At 36.9% G+C, this 15,261-nt stretch overlaps 6 protein-coding genes across 7 annotated transcripts in view; 2 read left to right on the forward strand and 4 right to left on the reverse strand.

The window, feature by feature from the left end:
- Window positions 1–1,040, reverse strand: part of LOC100635550 (importin subunit alpha-4-like) — a 4,289-nt gene extending 3,249 nt beyond the window's left edge. The window contains 9 exon segments of the mRNA XM_011409839.2: window positions 1–13; window positions 15–96; window positions 175–219; window positions 272–319; window positions 381–469; window positions 548–616; window positions 671–715; window positions 767–826; window positions 946–1,040. The exon segment at window positions 1–13 is cut by the window's left edge and continues 164 nt beyond it. Of these exon segments, the coding sequence (XP_011408141.1) occupies window positions 1–13; window positions 15–96; window positions 175–219; window positions 272–319; window positions 381–469; window positions 548–616; window positions 671–715; window positions 767–817 (442 nt within the window). The 5' untranslated portion in view covers window positions 818–826; window positions 946–1,040.
- A 33-nt stretch (window positions 1,041–1,073) lies between these two features.
- Window positions 1,074–1,884, forward strand: LOC100634719 (uncharacterized). Its single transcript, XM_003383114.3, has 3 exons — window positions 1,074–1,249; window positions 1,328–1,384; window positions 1,436–1,884. Exons 1-3 carry the CDS (start codon window positions 1,143–1,145, stop codon window positions 1,854–1,856), a joined length of 585 nt encoding a protein of 194 aa, XP_003383162.1. The 5' UTR covers window positions 1,074–1,142; the 3' UTR covers window positions 1,857–1,884.
- On the reverse strand, window positions 1,738–8,978 carry LOC100635676 (cohesin subunit SA-1). Its single transcript, XM_011409849.2, has 23 exons — window positions 8,830–8,978; window positions 8,735–8,790; window positions 8,624–8,687; window positions 8,473–8,568; window positions 8,255–8,428; window positions 8,152–8,205; window positions 7,930–8,077; window positions 7,782–7,849; window positions 7,432–7,713; window positions 7,192–7,290; window positions 6,839–7,001; window positions 6,470–6,666; window positions 5,923–6,165; window positions 5,703–5,792; window positions 5,585–5,644; window positions 5,383–5,532; window positions 5,243–5,310; window positions 5,097–5,181; window positions 4,684–4,918; window positions 4,243–4,487; window positions 2,446–2,628; window positions 2,155–2,384; window positions 1,738–2,098 (listed from the first exon to the last, which is right to left on the reverse strand). The coding sequence occupies exons 1-23, from the start codon at window positions 8,929–8,931 to the stop codon at window positions 1,864–1,866; spliced, it is 3,327 nt and encodes a 1,108-aa protein (XP_011408151.1). The 5' UTR covers window positions 8,932–8,978; the 3' UTR covers window positions 1,738–1,863.
- A 9-nt stretch (window positions 8,979–8,987) lies between these two features.
- Window positions 8,988–11,150, forward strand: LOC100635803 (leucine-rich repeat-containing protein 56-like). Of its 2 annotated transcripts, none has more exons than XM_020002518.1 (8): window positions 8,988–9,112; window positions 9,172–9,283; window positions 9,464–9,709; window positions 9,780–9,862; window positions 9,980–10,272; window positions 10,383–10,516; window positions 10,751–10,800; window positions 10,847–11,150. In XM_020002518.1, exons 1-8 carry the CDS (start codon window positions 9,030–9,032, stop codon window positions 11,103–11,105), a joined length of 1,260 nt encoding a protein of 419 aa, XP_019858077.1. In that variant the 5' UTR covers window positions 8,988–9,029; the 3' UTR covers window positions 11,106–11,150. The 2 variants fall into 2 exon arrangements, with proteins under 2 accessions (XP_019858077.1, XP_003383254.1); XM_003383206.2 differs by having other exon boundaries at window positions 8,990–9,112; window positions 10,401–10,516.
- Window positions 11,151–11,366: 216 nt separating this feature from the next.
- On the reverse strand, window positions 11,367–11,962 carry LOC100634844 (thioredoxin-like). The gene is made up of 2 exons (XM_003383115.3): window positions 11,682–11,962; window positions 11,367–11,627 (listed from the first exon to the last, which is right to left on the reverse strand). The coding sequence occupies exons 1-2, from the start codon at window positions 11,847–11,849 to the stop codon at window positions 11,475–11,477; spliced, it is 321 nt and encodes a 106-aa protein (XP_003383163.1). The 5' UTR covers window positions 11,850–11,962; the 3' UTR covers window positions 11,367–11,474.
- Window positions 11,944–15,090, reverse strand: LOC100635931 (uridine-cytidine kinase-like 1). Its single transcript, XM_020002538.1, has 14 exons — window positions 14,909–15,090; window positions 14,771–14,826; window positions 14,442–14,663; window positions 14,275–14,384; window positions 13,956–14,159; window positions 13,675–13,732; window positions 13,558–13,619; window positions 13,488–13,504; window positions 13,341–13,436; window positions 13,024–13,117; window positions 12,893–12,952; window positions 12,722–12,844; window positions 12,311–12,418; window positions 11,944–12,249 (listed from the first exon to the last, which is right to left on the reverse strand). Exons 1-14 carry the CDS (start codon window positions 15,001–15,003, stop codon window positions 12,049–12,051), a joined length of 1,506 nt encoding a protein of 501 aa, XP_019858097.1. The 5' UTR covers window positions 15,004–15,090; the 3' UTR covers window positions 11,944–12,048.
- Window positions 15,091–15,261: the final 171 nt, after the last annotated feature.

Raw genomic sequence — 15,261 nt, forward strand, 5'->3', positions numbered from 1 at the left:
TTTCACTGACCACAAAATACAACTGTAGCTGTTTGCTCAGAACTCCCTGATGCAATGTTAGTAAGGGCCCAGGCTGCCTCAAACTGAAGCGTAGGACTACAAATTGATTACAAACACAAAAAGGTTGGGATAATAATTGGCAATTAAGTAATTGGATTTGCGTGTCATTCTTACTGTTCATGTCGCAAGCACTCAACAAGAACAGGAACGAGGCCAACACTAAAAGATACACAATATATGTAACAGCAATTCTATCTCTCTTCTCTCTCACCTAATCAATTCATCTATTGGAGGATTGCGACCTTTTGATAATATCTTCCTATTAAATTATAAAAAATTGCTTCAAACGTACATTCTCCATTTAACAATAAATGTACTACCTCACTAACTGTATCCCTTCTAACTTCTGGTCTATATCAATATGGCGAGCTTTCTTAGTTATATCAAGTAATGTATATGAACTTAAATCCTAAAAAAGAGGAAGAAAAAAGAGGCGTATAATATTAATTTGTAATAGATCTGTATTATTCAATAATCCTTATCTTACAGTAACTACGGAAGTTTGTATATCAAGTGGTATGTGCCTCTTTTTCAATAACTGTTCTTCTTTTTTATTCTACAATGGAAAAAAGATTACATGCCTGCCCCGCCCATCCATTAATACTCATACTTTACGTAGCTCAATAGTCACGTCAGTTCTCCTCCTCCTCATCTCCTAAAATATACGAATCGTTTGTTAACCCAACCCCCCGACATGCCCACTTACAGCCTGATCCCGTCCCCTGTTCTTAAAATGTTTGTGTCTTCCTTCAGACATGACTGACTGCTTGAGGATAAAAGACAAAAATGAAGCATATAAATTATTTATAATAATTATCAGGCTCAAAGAAAAAGGTATTCACAATACAGTAGGTAAAAAAGAGGTCGGGGAGTATGCGGGCATACCTTTTATGATACAGAGAACGACAGGGAAAGGTCTATCAGTCTTGTGGTCATCAAGAAATGGTCGCCATCTTTAATGGCAGGAAGAGAGAATTAAGGCAGGGGGCTGAGTCAGATATCTACTGCGCATGCGCACTGAGTGTTACCGGGAACTCACGTGGGCGTTTTATTTATTGATTGAATCTGACATTCATTCATAAATGGAGGCAGAAGAAGCAGCTGCTGCAGCAAAGAGAGAAGCAAGAGAGGCTAGGAAGAGAAAATTATTAGAAAATTCTAACAATAGACTTGATCGAATTAGAACGAAGTATAAATAAATAATAATAATAATAATTGTATTGTGGGTGTGGCTAATTTTTAAATAATAATTATGTATTTTTTCTAGATCAAATGTAAGTCCTAAAGACACTCTGACCTCCTCTCCTCCCAAGCCTTCTGAAACGTAAGCATTTCTAATAATTCTTATTGTGATATTTCACTTTTGTTATTTTAGGAGTAAACGAACTGATACTAATCAACCAGAAACCACACCTACAGTCAACAAAGTGACCACACCCACTCAATCATCTGCAACAACAAATCGTCATCTTACAGTCATCAGATTGGTCTATTGTGCACTAATTGGAATAGCCAGTAACCACGGTCTCATACCAGCATCATTAATACTACTAGTATCAGTCCTGCTCAGTTTCAGCACACTTTTACTAACAACATATTCCTTTTCATTACCAGCATCACGTTTTGCATGGGCGGAGTCTCTGATTGCATGGGCGTACCCTCAAGGACTGACATGGATCAAGTGGTTTATGAATGTAATTAAAGGAGTTGAGTTTGTCGCACAAGACTTGTGTATGTGTGTGTTTTTCACTGTCACGTATTACATAATCATTTATAATGTTTTGGTTCTCTTATGATTTCTCTCTATTCTTCGTTTGGCTTTAATGATTTCAATGCAGTCGGACCGTCCTCTAATATTTTTCTTTTTGGTGGTCGTCCTCTCTTCTTCGGAACCCCCGCCGCTTGTTCCTGGGCGTCCTCCCCTCCTGGTTTAAGTGACGTCACGTAATGTGATAAGGATTCCCATTTTGCCGAACCCACTACCTCGTGAAGACCCATCGAATAATTATCTTCTAACCGCGACTCGAGAAAACCACGACTAAAGAGAGAGAGAGAGATGTACATGTACACTGCATTTATGTTTTCTTTCCTTACACTCCGTTTGTTCCTTGTTTGTCAGCATCAAGAAGACGGAAGCTGAATCCAGCAAGGACCTCAAGAAAGCTTAGGTTCTCTGGTACTGACACGCCTTCATCCTCTTTCTCTTCCTCCTCTTCTCTTGTCTGAAGTGCAAACTTTATTCCCTCAAAATGAATGTGGACTATCGAGTGACGTATCTTGACTAGATCAAACCCAGTTGTTAGTGCTATCCTGTGTGCTAGGTCCTTCAGAGAGAAAGAGAGAGAGAGAGAATAAGTAAAGTCAAAACTCAGAGTAGTATTATACCTTTAGATTAGCCCATTCGGTAGAGCAGTAGTCAATGCCATTGGTTGTATTATCAAGCTGTAATGAGGTGTACTGCTCTTGCAGAACTTGAAGGACGGTCTTATACCAAACGGTAGATTTAGAATCAGCTTCTCTCAGTTTAGTGAAAGCATGACGCAGCAAGTCACCATAATCATAGTAGAACTATTGGGTGGGTACATATCAAGAGATAATGATGATCACAATTTTTTTAATGGTCATAACTTTAAAAATTTCAGTCGGAATCGGCTCAAACTTTCTACACAGCATAAAGACATCAATATGTATCAGAGAATGTAATAAAAAATTGGGGGTGATTTCGGAGCCATTTTTCAGGAAAAACCATGGGCTATAGTACAGGGAAATTTTCAGATTTTGGCTCATTTCTAAAAATGGTCATAACTCAAAAAATTTCCGTCGGAATCGGCTCAAACTTTCTACACAGCATAAGTACATCAATATGTATCAGAAAATGTAATAAAAATTGGGGGGTGATTTCGGAGCCATTTTTCGGGAAAAACCATGGGCTATAGTACAGGGAAATTTTCAGCTTTTGGCTCATTTCTAAAAATGGTCATAACTCGAAAAATTTTAGTCGGAATCAGCTCAAACTTTATACACAGCATAAGTACATCAATATGCATCAGAAAATGTAATAAAAATGGGGGGTAATTTCGGAGCCATTTTTCGGGAAAAACCATGGGCTATAGTACAGGGAAATTTTCAGATTTTGGCTCATTTCTAAAAATGGTCATAACTCAAAAAAATTTCAGTCGGAATCGGCTCAAACTTTCTACACAGTATAAGTACATCAATATGCATAAGAAAATGTAATAAAAATTGGGGGTAATTTCGGAGTCATTTTTCAGGAAAAACCATGGGCTATATATAGTACAGGGAAATTTTCAGATTTTGGCTCATTTCTTAAAATGGTCATAACTCGAAAAATTTTAGTCGGAATCAGCTCAAACTTTATACACAGCATAAGTACATCAATATGCATCAGAAAATGTAATTAAAATGGGGGGTAATTTTGGAGCCATTTTTCGGGAAAAACCATGGGCTATAGTACAGGGAAATTTTCAGATTTTGGCTCATTTCTAAAAATGGTCATAACTCAAAAAAATTTCAGTCAGAATCGGCTCAAACTTTCTACACAGTATAAGTACATCAATATGCATCAGAAAATGTAATAAAAATTGGGGGGTGATTTCGGAGCCATTTTTCGGGAAAAACCATGGGCTATAGTACAGGGAAATTTTCAGATTTTGGCTCATTTCTAAAAATGGTCATAACTCAAAAAAATTTCAGTCAGAATCGGCTCAAACTTTCTACACAGTATAAGTACATCAATATGCATAAGAAAATGTAATAAAAATTGGGGGTAATTTCGGAGTCATTTTTCAGGAAAAACCATGGGCTATATATAGTACAGGGAAATTTTCAGATTTTGGCTCATTTCTTAAAATGGTCATAACTCAAAAAAATTTCAGTCGGAATCGGCTCAAACTTTCTACACAGTATAAGTACATCAATATGCATCAGAAAATGTAATTAAAATGGGGGGTAATTTTGGAGCCATTTTTCGGGAAAAACCATGGGCTATAGTACAGGGAAATTTTCAGATTTTGGCTCATTTCTTAAAATGGTCATAACTCGAAAAATTTCAGTCGGAATCAGCTCAAACTTTCTACACAGCATTAGGACGTCAATATGTATCAGAACATGCAATAAAAATGTGCGGTGATTTCGGAGCATGTGTGCATAATGTACATCTACCTTAATGTATTGGCCTAATACAGCTACAGAGCTCCTGGCCTCCACAACAGAATACACTACAAGCTTAAGGTAACCAGCCAGGAGCAGTCTCCTCTCGTTGAGTCTAGCAGCCTGGGCAAATGCTTCCTCGTCAGTTGTGGGGTCGTCCTCAAGGTCTCCTTCGTTAAAAACCCTCTCAGTGACGTAATCACAAAGACTAGTCTGGAGGGAGGAGCTGGGCACGTACACCAAAGAAATCAACTCTTCTAATAACAGAAAGAAGAAACGATTATCTCAAAATAATTATAAATTATATTTATTAAATTTCTCATGTACACGTACATATGCATGCATTCATAAATACTTCAAAATCAAATTATTTTGCCATACAAGTAAATATATACATGTACAACATATCTGCATACTTAGTACATCAAATTCTTGTACATCTCAGTATATTACCTTTACAGGCGAGCTGTTTAGCAAAAAGCATGAGTAGGTCGCATAAAATAACAAAGGACTCTTGCTGGACTGCTGGTGATCCCAGCTTGAGGAGGTCAGAACAGATCGTGATTACTTTCTCCATTGAAGTACGAATGGAGCGTATGGTGTCTCTGTCAGGAGGAGAGTGAGACTCGGCCTCTTTGAGAAACCACAGCAAAAATAAACTGTCACAATTCATGGATGGAATAACCAGCTGGAGGAAGAGAGAGAGAGAGGGGGGAGGAGGAATAGATAAAAATACTCAGTACAGCATGAATTGTGTGCATCTTCTAGAACAGTAACATTTCACGAATATTAAAATAAAAATTAGCAGAAGCCAGATCTGGGCCACAAAAGTACTCAATATTATTATTTTTAAAGCTCGTCCTTACAATGTCAGTTGCTGATTCGTCAACCCCAAACTCAACCAACTTATGAAACTTATCGAATGACAACTTCTTAGTAATATCAATCTGCCTGTGTGAGAAAGAAGAGAAATATCTTTAAATAGTACACATGACCCATGTATGTATAGTACTTGAATAAAGCTAAAAGTCTTTGTAGAGTAGTACCAAAGTTATAAACATCATCATTGTCATCATCATTCTATAGGAACAAGAAAATAAAATTGACCTCAAATAATTATACATGTACAGACATGTACATGGAAGAACCTACCAGTGGGATGTCATCAATATTTTCCATGTATCTGTCAAAAATAGAGACAAGCTCATCAACGAGCTGGTTAAAGGAAAGGTCAACCACCGAATGTAAAGTGAAGTCAGGATCCAAGAGGTGACAATAGCACGTACTTATCTCGTTAAGGACCTGCGTATCCAAGCAACGGTTGTCACGGTAGCGTAGGGAAGGCGTGGCTTACCTCTTGAGACGTGTGCTGTAATACTAACGACTTTAGTTCCGACAATAAATCCTCCAGGAGCTACATAATAAATAAATAAATTAATAAATGAATAAATGAAAATGATTATTTTACTAACTTTTTGTCCTCTTATTTCAACGTATACTTCCAAGTCAAACTGCTTAACAATACAGCAGAGATTAATGGCACACTCAGGATTAGTGCCATACTTTATACAGGAGAGGTAGAATTAGGAATAATAATTTATTATTATTATTATTATTATTATTATTATTATTATTATTATTATTATTGTTATTATTATTATTATTAGTATTATTACGACTGCAAGTACATACTTTAACTAGTAATTGTGGCAGGACAGGGATCAGTGCTGTAGCCATTGTGTGCTTGTCTGTTTCCATGGCTCTCTTCTCTTTAGCATTGAGCATCTTGTTACCAACTCCTTTGAGTACAGTGAAGGACCCACAGGCCCTCTCTGCTGCTCGGGCCATCAACTCTATAGCAACCACTTCCTCTTTTTGGGATAGTTCAATAGGACAGGATGAAGAGGTGAGGACTTCAATCATGTTCTTCCAATCCTAAACCAACAAAAAATTAATAATAGATAATACAAAAACACAACATGTAAACTATATATATAAATATATAAATACAATGTACATGTTGAAATATCGATGTGTATTGATCATTAAATTAACAAAATTTAGTTAAAAGTATAGGTGTCAAAAATTAAGATATCTGGACATGACTAACGCAATTTTAAAATAAAAAACTAAATTAGAAAATGACATCATTATTAATTAACATACGACTGAGGCATAATCGCATGGTAACAATTAATAAAAATGCATTACTAACATATATCATATATCAATAGATCACCTTCAGTAGGTCAGTATGTCCCCATACGCTGTCCACCATGTATTCTGCGTGTTTGTGTATATCAGATTCGATGTAGAAATTAACGAGTTCCTTCAGTTTGATTTGAGCATTAGTTGGTCTCTTTTGATTCTTAGAGGGTCGGCCACGAGTCTTGGTGACAATTTCATCGCAAAATATATATCGGACAGCAAATTTACCTAATAATAATAATAATAATAATAATAATGTTAATAATAATAATCAATAAAATAATACAATAAAAACTTTTCATAGCAAATTCTCTCACAGCAATTTTTGACGAAATACCCTGTACTATAGTACAGGGTGTTTAGCCTGATTTTGAATCAACTTTAATCCACACAAGCATACCTGCTGCTCTACCTAGTACTCTATTCTCCAAATGGACAAGCTGACACAATTCAACGCAATCATCGGCATCCAACATGTCAAGAGAGAAAAGAAGAGTGCATAGAGATATGGCAGTGCTGGCAATAGTGTCATCCTTATCTGTCTTCATGGAGACAATCCTGTCCTACACCATGCAAATACAACATTATAATAGCATAAAGTACAGTCATTATAATAGCATAAAGGACAGTCATTATAACAGCATAAAGGACAGTCATTATAATAGCATAAAGGAAAGTCACTATAATAGCATATATACAATGTACTCATGTAGTACAGTATAATTATATGCATGTAAATGAATGCAGAAGTACTTTGAATTTGGTGGTAAAGAGCTCTAAATGAGGGACAAGATCAGGAACAGAATATAAAGCAAGCAATGCTTGTAAAGCCTGTAGCCTTACTTCACCCGACTGTGTGTAATGTGGAGAGAAAAGGAGAGGGAGAGAGAGAGGAGTGTTAATATACAACATTATAATGTACAGCAGTTCACATGTATATATACATACATCATGTACATGACATAATTATTTTATTTCTAATCTAAATCTCACTTTATCTGAGAGAGTCCATCCAACATATTTGAGATAATTGTCTGATAAGAATCTTGAGCTGCACCTCAACATCCAGACTCCAATCTCAGCGATACAGATTGCCCTAACTTCGGGTCGAGTATCACGATATCGACGTATAAAAACAGACGTGAACAGGTTGTTCATTATATCATGGATCTCGCTCAGCTGTGACTGAGATAATGCTAGGGCTTCCTCGAGTTTTTTAAGTTTTCCGATCGCCTGACGTCCACCTGACTTTCGCTTTTCAGTTTCGAGCTGACGCTAAAAAGAATAATTAATAAACAAAGAAATAAATAAATAAATAATAACATGATTAATAGTTGTTATACCTGGGTATTGTCAATCTCAGAAGCTAATGATACGACTAAATGAACCAACCCAGTGACTAGCTTCAAACCTTTTAAAATAAAGAGAGAGTTTATGAAAAGAGAAAGAGGAGAGAGAGAGAGAGAGAGAGAGAGGTGGTCTGTGTCTTACATGCTAAAGTGCTCGTGTGTCTAAATGCTCTAACTTCAGAATCACTCAGTCCGATCAGCCATTTGACGAGAGTGTCAAGCATGTACTCGTCATAAATGATGTCACCAGTTTCTATCACTAACCTCTCAACAAATTCACAATAATTAGACTGAGAAAGAGGGGGAGGGGGGTGGAAGAAAAAAGGAAATAATTAAACATTACATGTACATGTAAAAGTTTTACTTTAAACTTTTTGTACAGAGGTCCGGAAAGTATCAGAGGATAATCAAACCCATCCTATTAACAATAATAATAATAATAATAAATATTAATAATAATGAACTACCTCGTCAAAATTCTCAGTGATAGTCCTAATGATGTCAGTAGCTTCTTGATGGCGGAAATTAGAGAGAGATATCTCGGCCTGACAGCCGCAACATCTCACAAAAAACTGTATTATTTCTAATAGCCCTGCCTCCTGGTCGCCTTGGTAACGCTCCACCCATTCACTAACAACCGTCTATAGACAAATGTTCATATTAATTAGTGGGTGTGGTCACTGACCTGTAGGGCACTCCTTCCTTCAACGATAGAAGTGTATAATTCTCCATCTGTTGCTGCTGATACTGATACTTGGCGGGTTTTCTTAGGGGTGGGGTTCTGTGTATCAAACCACACCCACATAATCAATCAATTAATTACAAAATTAACATACGCCTTTATTGGCTGATAAAGGAGGACGTCCTCTTTTCCTCTTCACTGGAGTATCGCTTGTGATCCTACAAGTAATAGACAATCACATTACGCTATTGCTAAACTGTCTTACGATTCTTCAAGAGTAAGGTTTGCAGTAGTATCAGTAGCAGCTGTAGCGTCCTGGTACTAAAGGCAGGGATGAATTGAAAAGAAAATGGTGCCTACCTCACTCTCCATAAGAGTCTCGTTTTCTTTCTCTTCTCCTCCATCTTCCCCCAAAGTATCTGCTGAAGTCTCTATTAAAGTTTCCATACTCTCTTCCTCCATTTTCCCGCCAAATACACTTGACTTGATGACTTAATTGATTAGTGATGGGTGTCGTCACTTGGGTTATTTATAGGCGTGGCTGGAAACGCCTTTTTAAGATGGCGGCCGATGAGGAAGAACAAGATTTGTTCAATTTTCCTCCCAGACCTCATACAGCCCTCGGGTCTTTGCACTCCTCTAGGTATTAGAAAACATTTTCTTGACGCACAATTCTCTTTTATACCCTCTCTTTCTCTCTAGTATTAGGATCACTGAGAGTGAATTATTGTTTGGACACAATCCTGTACCTTTAGCAAGCAGATCACAGCCTGTATCATCACCTGACAACCAGTTTCTCTCTCAACAGAAACTGGTAATTAATAATATGTCAATAATGAATGCATAGTACTATACTACCTATCTGCAATCTTAGTACATGTACTACTCTTGTACATGTACATGTGTAGGTAGTATGTTCATTGTGTAGTACCACACATGTACTTATGACCCATCTCTTCTTCCTCCTCTATCTCTTTTGTCCTGTTTATTTCAGAGAGATATTGCTGGGGTCCATGACCTCTCTAAAGTGATGTATCTCGAACTCTCTGTCAACACGTCCACCACAAGTCTCGGGAACTTTGGCTACTACTTGACGCAGCTAAACCAGTTGAGACTTTATTCAAGTCGTGTCCCGTCCATAAGAGACTTGGGTACGTCCCTCAGTCAGCTCAAAGTCCTTTGGATGGCCAGCTGCCACTTGAAGGATTTGGATGGACTTGCAGCTCTTCCTAGTTTACAAGTTAGGCTGAGGGAGGGGGTGGGGAGATGAAAATGGATATTATTATTTATCGGTGAATTTCTTTCCTCAGGAATTATATGTAGCAAATAATAATATAAAGGATATAAGTTTGATTTCTCTATTGACTGATTTGGAAATACTTGACATTGAAAGGTATATACACATGATACCAAAACCACTCAGTCAAAAATTCCCTAAATTTTATCCATGCGCCATGTGTGATTGTGCATAACACAATGATTAATTTGTGTATACGTATTTTATTACCAGGAATTTCCTTAATGAAGAAGACCAATTAGGATACTTATGTCTTTGTCCCCAACTCTCTAATCTCACCCTTTCTGGCAACCCGGTCTCTCACACTCTCTCGGCCACGCCCACTGGCTATAGAGCTGCAGTTCGTAAGTACATCCCTCACTTGAAGTGTTTAGATGAAGTCCCGTACGAAGACATCGATTTGGAGAGCTCAGCATCTTCTGCTCTTCTGTCTCCAAGTTTGGTGGAGGGGTGGAGGAAGATGAGTAAGGGAAAAGGGATCAGTCCATTGAAACTACAGAGCAGAGGTAACCATGATCATAATACATATCATATTCTTAGCATTCTATCAAGAGGTATATGTCTACTCAATACAGATCATGTAGCTAAGATATTTGCATAATCATAAATTCCTTAGTATCCCCTTTCTTTCTAGTTCATGGCGGTGCAAGTGTTAAGGAAGACAGCAGTGACTTGACTCACGGGGTTAATCAGGTCATTTGTGGTAATCCTGTACGAGCATTGAAGGCCAGACAGCAATCAATTATTCAGGTAATTTGTAACAAAAAGAGCAGCTGTGAAATGACTAAAGGGCAGTAAAGGTATACTATCAATCTGTCATTGTGCTGCTGTGTATATAAAACAATTATTGGATCATGTATACCAAGAGTACATGTACTCTTGTGTATACTGTAGTATAAGTCAATTATTGAGTGTACATGTACAAATGAATCGTTAGTGTCACAGTTCAAGATTGTAATATAATTATTTCTTCCTTGTTTACAGCAACAGCACCTTCATACGCCAGAAGTGGACTCTCCGTTACATGTAACAAGGTATGATTTCATTAACACACAAATCAATTACTACTACCTCACACAGTTCAATGGAAAGGCCCACCACCATTGAGCATCCTGTGTCTCCGCCCCCTGCCCCTCCCCCTACATCTCGACCTCACACTGCATCGGATTTTAGATCAAGGCGCTATGTAAGAAACAGTACAGTTGGTTCTTTGCCTCGTAGCCGGACTATGGCTCCACATTCTCTCACTCAAGGAATGGAAGGAAAAAGAGAAGGAATAGCGACTTCTATTACACCTGTACATGCACCCAGAGTCCTTTTGACACTGAAAAAGACTTAACCTTATTATTATTATTATTATTATTATTATTATTACCTTATTATTATTATTATTATTATTATTATTATTATTATTATTGATAATAATAATTTAGACTTTTTACCACAACAGGCTAACATAACTTTATTGTGGGGAGGATAGATCTAAAAGTTATTATAATGACTTAAAAGGTTATCACTCCTTGATGACTGTCATAATAATTATCAAATTATAACAACTCGCAAAGTTTGACCTTTCTGGAGTCAGGCACATAATCGTGTATTATATTAAACTTTGCAAAACAGCTCTTTTTACTAATGATCTACTACAAAACAAAAAGCTCCAAAAACTACAAGACTATAAGTTCATTATAAAGTTCTCGGATTGCCTTTACTTAGCATACTTTTGTATCATTTCTCTAAGCTTTGCTTCATTGGCTCCTCTCATATCATCAATCTTCTTCCCATTCTTGAAAAACTGGAAAGTTGGCATAGCCTGGATGCCTTGCCTTTCGGCAGTCTCGTCATTTTTATCAACGTCGACCTTTTAAAAATTGTGTATATATAAGTGTACAGGATACAACCAGGTTCAACTCACCTTGTAAAAGTCTAAGCTGGTAAATTCCTGGGACATTGCTTCAAATTTTGGGCCGATCATCTGGCAGGGTCCACACCACGAGGCAGTGAAATCAATCACAACCACTTTATCCCCAGCGTTCTTCAAGGCCTCATCAAAATCTGCTTGAGTCTCTAAGTACTTTGGCATCTTCTTCGATAAAGACAAAGAGAGGAATAGTAAGGGACAAACTCAAGAGACGATTATAGCAGCAAGCACAAGCAGCAAAATAATTACACAAAAATTTGAGCCACGCCCAATCGTGGGCGTTTATTGTTTCATCAAACAAACATGATTAACGTACACTATAAAACAAAATTAAATTTGTGATTCAAAATTGGAAGGTTCTTTAATCAGAAGATCCCGTTCCGAAGTACCGATCACCATAATTACCAACGCCTGGTAGTATATGGTAGGAGTCGTTGACGGTCGGATCAAGAGCAGTTGTGATTATTTTAATTTGAGGAAAAGCGTAAGCAACATTCTGTATGCCTAGCTTAGAGGCAATGATCGATACAAAGAGGATCCTCTCCTGAGGGACATCATGATCCTGAGAGAGAGGAAGAGAGGAGTATTATTATCTCGAGGAAGTGTATGATGATACTGCTTACCAGTAGGACTCTTATTGCCATGATGGCTGCGGCACCAGTGGCCACTGTAGCGTCCATCAGGATGACATGGGAGCTGGAAATATCACCAGGCAGACGCAGGAAATGAAGCTAAAATAAAATAATAATAAATAAAAATAATAATGATAATAATAGAAAATTGATTCCATATGTGTGTGTGAGGCAGAGGTCACATTCTTATCAGTTGGGCTATAATCAAATTAAAATCTTACAATAATTGTTTGACTTGTGGGCCAACAATCTTGACAGAGTGCCACAATGTGTAGTACTCATCCACACACATTGAATAAAAGAATGAATGAAGTAACAATTAACACAATACATGCAGTGAACAATGATACATAATGCACATGTACATAATATATAATAGATGGATGTGTGTATTATTAATACTTCAGGGTTTTCAGTTTGGTCGTTCGTTTGAATTAGTATCTTTCCAATCGTCACATCCTTACAGACAGACATCAGGGCTGGCTCTAAAACCTCACCAGCTCTTAAAATAGTCACACCACACAACTAGGAGAGGAGAGAGAGATCAATGTTGTCCGACTTATTGTAGCTCACTTTTCCAGTGAATTTCTTTCCATTATAAGGTACACCTTGAGGTGTATCAATAGTGTAATCCTGTGGAAGAAGTACAGAGTTGTAAGAGAGTGAGAAGAGATTGGAGGGTTGATTGATTATAAGATATTTACTTCGAATGGTAAGAAAGACAGCGAGTACTCAATCACAAGGCAAGCTAAACGATTTGTCATGAATACAAAATCATCTCTATTGCTGTCCTTATTCCTATGCATAGAAATAAAGAGAAACAAAATGAATAGAAATTCAAATGATTTTTTGTGATTTCTCCATTTTTATAATTTTTTTTCTGATACATATACATGTTTTGATGCTGTATATCTAGTTTGGACTGATTCTGATCAAAATTAGATTTTTTTATAAATTTTAAAAGTTGGTAAAAAATCTGGCCAGTGACCATACATGTACGTGTACATCCATTAGACCTCACCTTATTATAGTGTGCATTCCACAGACTTGCTTTGTCTCTGGTAATATCTTAAGTGAGTCATGATCTACTGACGCCTGCTCTGATAACAACTTTGATCTATTTTTAATTTAAAATGCGATATTTGTAACAAAGCATATCACGTTATACCTGACATCAAAACCTCTCTAAAAATAAAATAATAATAATAAAATGTCTTCTTTCTCTTCTTCTCTCTTACCTGGTGTAGCCTGTCCTTGACATGCTGTACTATTAGTTGTATGGCTACAGTGTTCTCTCCTCCTGATAGCAGACAATAATTGGAATAAGTAAAGCATCAACATACAAGTACATGTACCTCTTGGTACAACAATGTGAGCGTATTGCAGTGAAGGCTCAATGTATTGCTGAAAAGCCTAACAAAAAATAATAATAATAAATCATACAATAAGGAGAATGTTATCATCATTAATTTGAAGCTACATGTACATGTACATATACTTTACAAAATAATTTTCAAAACTTTCTGAGCCTCAAGTACATGTACATGAACTAGGCTAACAAACTGTTGCTCCACTGCAAGGAGACGTGACCTCATTTATGTGCATGTACATCAGACTAACAATTACAACAGCTTACAGGTTTCACGTAAGTATTATACTGTTTCAGCACTCCTTTCAGGTCCCTGCCTCTCTCAGCTATGTCCCTCCTTAATCTCCTCGCCAGTCTTATGTCAGAGTCCGTATCGACAAATATTCTTAAGTCCATTAGCTCTCTCAGTTCTTTATTCACTAAACTCAATATTCCCTCAAACAATATGACATTAGCACCATACATGGTCCTCTAGGGAAGAGAGAGGGGAGAAAGATATAAATGACATGTGTATCTAGCTAAAAGAGAGAGAGGGTGTGTAAAAAGTAGAGAATATAGAGAGGCAAAGTGAAATATAAAGTTTTACTGAGTATTTAGCTCTACTGTGGGTAGCAAAATCATACACTGGCACATCAACTCTCTTCCCATTTTTTAAATTTCTCAATGTCGTTGCCATCAACTCGAAATCAAACGCATCTTTAAAATAAAGAAATCAAAGTCACTTATACGCACACCCTCTTCCATTTATCTTACCGGGATGATCAAAATCATACGCATTCCTAGCAGCTGCTTCATGTTGCTCGGGCGTCAGAACTTTATAAAATGAATCCATTGACAATAGCCCCACCCAATCAACATTGAGTGACTCTATGATCTTCTTAGCAACCGTCGTCTTGCCAGAGGCGCTACCCCCGGCCAGCCCTATGACAAATGCCTCCTTCCCTTGTCCTTCTGAGTCATACCACGGTGGACGACCTGCAGGTACGTGGGTAATATATTGGTACATATGTACATGTACATGAATGTATAATACCATTGGCAGTATACATGTACATGTATACAATCCAACTTTAATCGATCACCTGCTGTGTATATTGTCCTTTTTTTCTTTTTCCCAAAAGATTGATCTAGTGGCGTACTAATAAAGGAATATATACATACATATATGTATACATAAAAATTATAATAAAAATTATAATAAAAATAATTAATAAAAATACTTGTCAGTCTCCTCAGGATCAGAGTCCATGTCAGTTGATATGGACCATATTTCAGAGGAACGAGCTGCTGTAGATATCTTCCTTGAGGTCGTCATTATTTTATTATTACAACTCCTATAATTCTAAATCTATTCAACACATGAACTCATGATGGATTTCAAAATTACTTTTTATTGCCAAATTATTGGATTAATTAGAATAATCTATAACATAAATGCCTTGAGTTTATCTATAGATCTATAGATCTAGTCTTCTGTTGTCTACTATTTACTCCTACTAATGTCATTACTGATTTACTGATAAAGACAGAGGAAAACAACACACATACTCGTAGATGCATTACACTCCATTAC

Source organism: Amphimedon queenslandica, unplaced genomic scaffold, assembly GCF_000090795.2.
Source record: "Amphimedon queenslandica unplaced genomic scaffold, v1.1 AMPQUscaffold_13514, whole genome shotgun sequence".
In the NCBI taxonomy this organism is placed as follows: Eukaryota; Metazoa; Porifera; class Demospongiae; order Haplosclerida; family Niphatidae; genus Amphimedon; species Amphimedon queenslandica.

What these genes read in the sequence shown, in the direction of transcription:
- LOC100635676 (XM_011409849.2), bottom strand. Translation starts at nt 8,931, where the DNA reads ATGGAGGAAGAGAGTATGGAAACTTTAATAGAGACTTCAGCAGATACT. An exon ending in TCTTTACCACCAAATTCAAA is followed by an intron (nt 7,002 to 7,191) that starts GTACTTCTGCAT and finishes TGCATGGTGTAG; the next exon opens with GACAGGATTGTCTCCATGAA. An exon ending in CCGAATGGGCTAATCTAAAG is followed by an intron (nt 2,385 to 2,445) that starts GTATAATACTAC and finishes TTCTCTCTGAAG; the next exon opens with GACCTAGCACACAGGATAGC.
- LOC100634719 (XM_003383114.3), top strand. Translation starts at nt 1,143, where the DNA reads ATGGAGGCAGAAGAAGCAGCTGCTGCAGCAAAGAGAGAAGCAAGAGAG. An exon ending in CTTGATCGAATTAGAACGAA is followed by an intron (nt 1,250 to 1,327) that starts GTATAAATAAAT and finishes TATTTTTTCTAG; the next exon opens with ATCAAATGTAAGTCCTAAAG. An exon ending in CCTCCCAAGCCTTCTGAAAC is followed by an intron (nt 1,385 to 1,435) that starts GTAAGCATTTCT and finishes TTGTTATTTTAG; the next exon opens with GAGTAAACGAACTGATACTA.
- LOC100634844 (XM_003383115.3), bottom strand. Translation starts at nt 11,849, where the DNA reads ATGCCAAAGTACTTAGAGACTCAAGCAGATTTTGATGAGGCCTTGAAG. An exon ending in CCAGCTTAGACTTTTACAAG is followed by an intron (nt 11,628 to 11,681) that starts GTGAGTTGAACC and finishes AATTTTTAAAAG; the next exon opens with GTCGACGTTGATAAAAATGA.
- LOC100635803 (XM_020002518.1), top strand. Translation starts at nt 9,030, where the DNA reads ATGGCGGCCGATGAGGAAGAACAAGATTTGTTCAATTTTCCTCCCAGA. An exon ending in GGGTCTTTGCACTCCTCTAG is followed by an intron (nt 9,113 to 9,171) that starts GTATTAGAAAAC and finishes CTTTCTCTCTAG; the next exon opens with TATTAGGATCACTGAGAGTG. An exon ending in TCTCCGTTACATGTAACAAG is followed by an intron (nt 10,801 to 10,846) that starts GTATGATTTCAT and finishes TACCTCACACAG; the next exon opens with TTCAATGGAAAGGCCCACCA.
- LOC100635931 (XM_020002538.1), bottom strand. Translation starts at nt 15,003, where the DNA reads ATGACGACCTCAAGGAAGATATCTACAGCAGCTCGTTCCTCTGAAATA. An exon ending in GTATGATTTTGATCATCCCG is followed by an intron (nt 14,385 to 14,441) that starts GTAAGATAAATG and finishes TTTATTTTAAAG; the next exon opens with ATGCGTTTGATTTCGAGTTG. An exon ending in GGAATGCACACTATAATAAG is followed by an intron (nt 13,118 to 13,340) that starts GTGAGGTCTAAT and finishes TTCTATGCATAG; the next exon opens with GAATAAGGACAGCAATAGAG.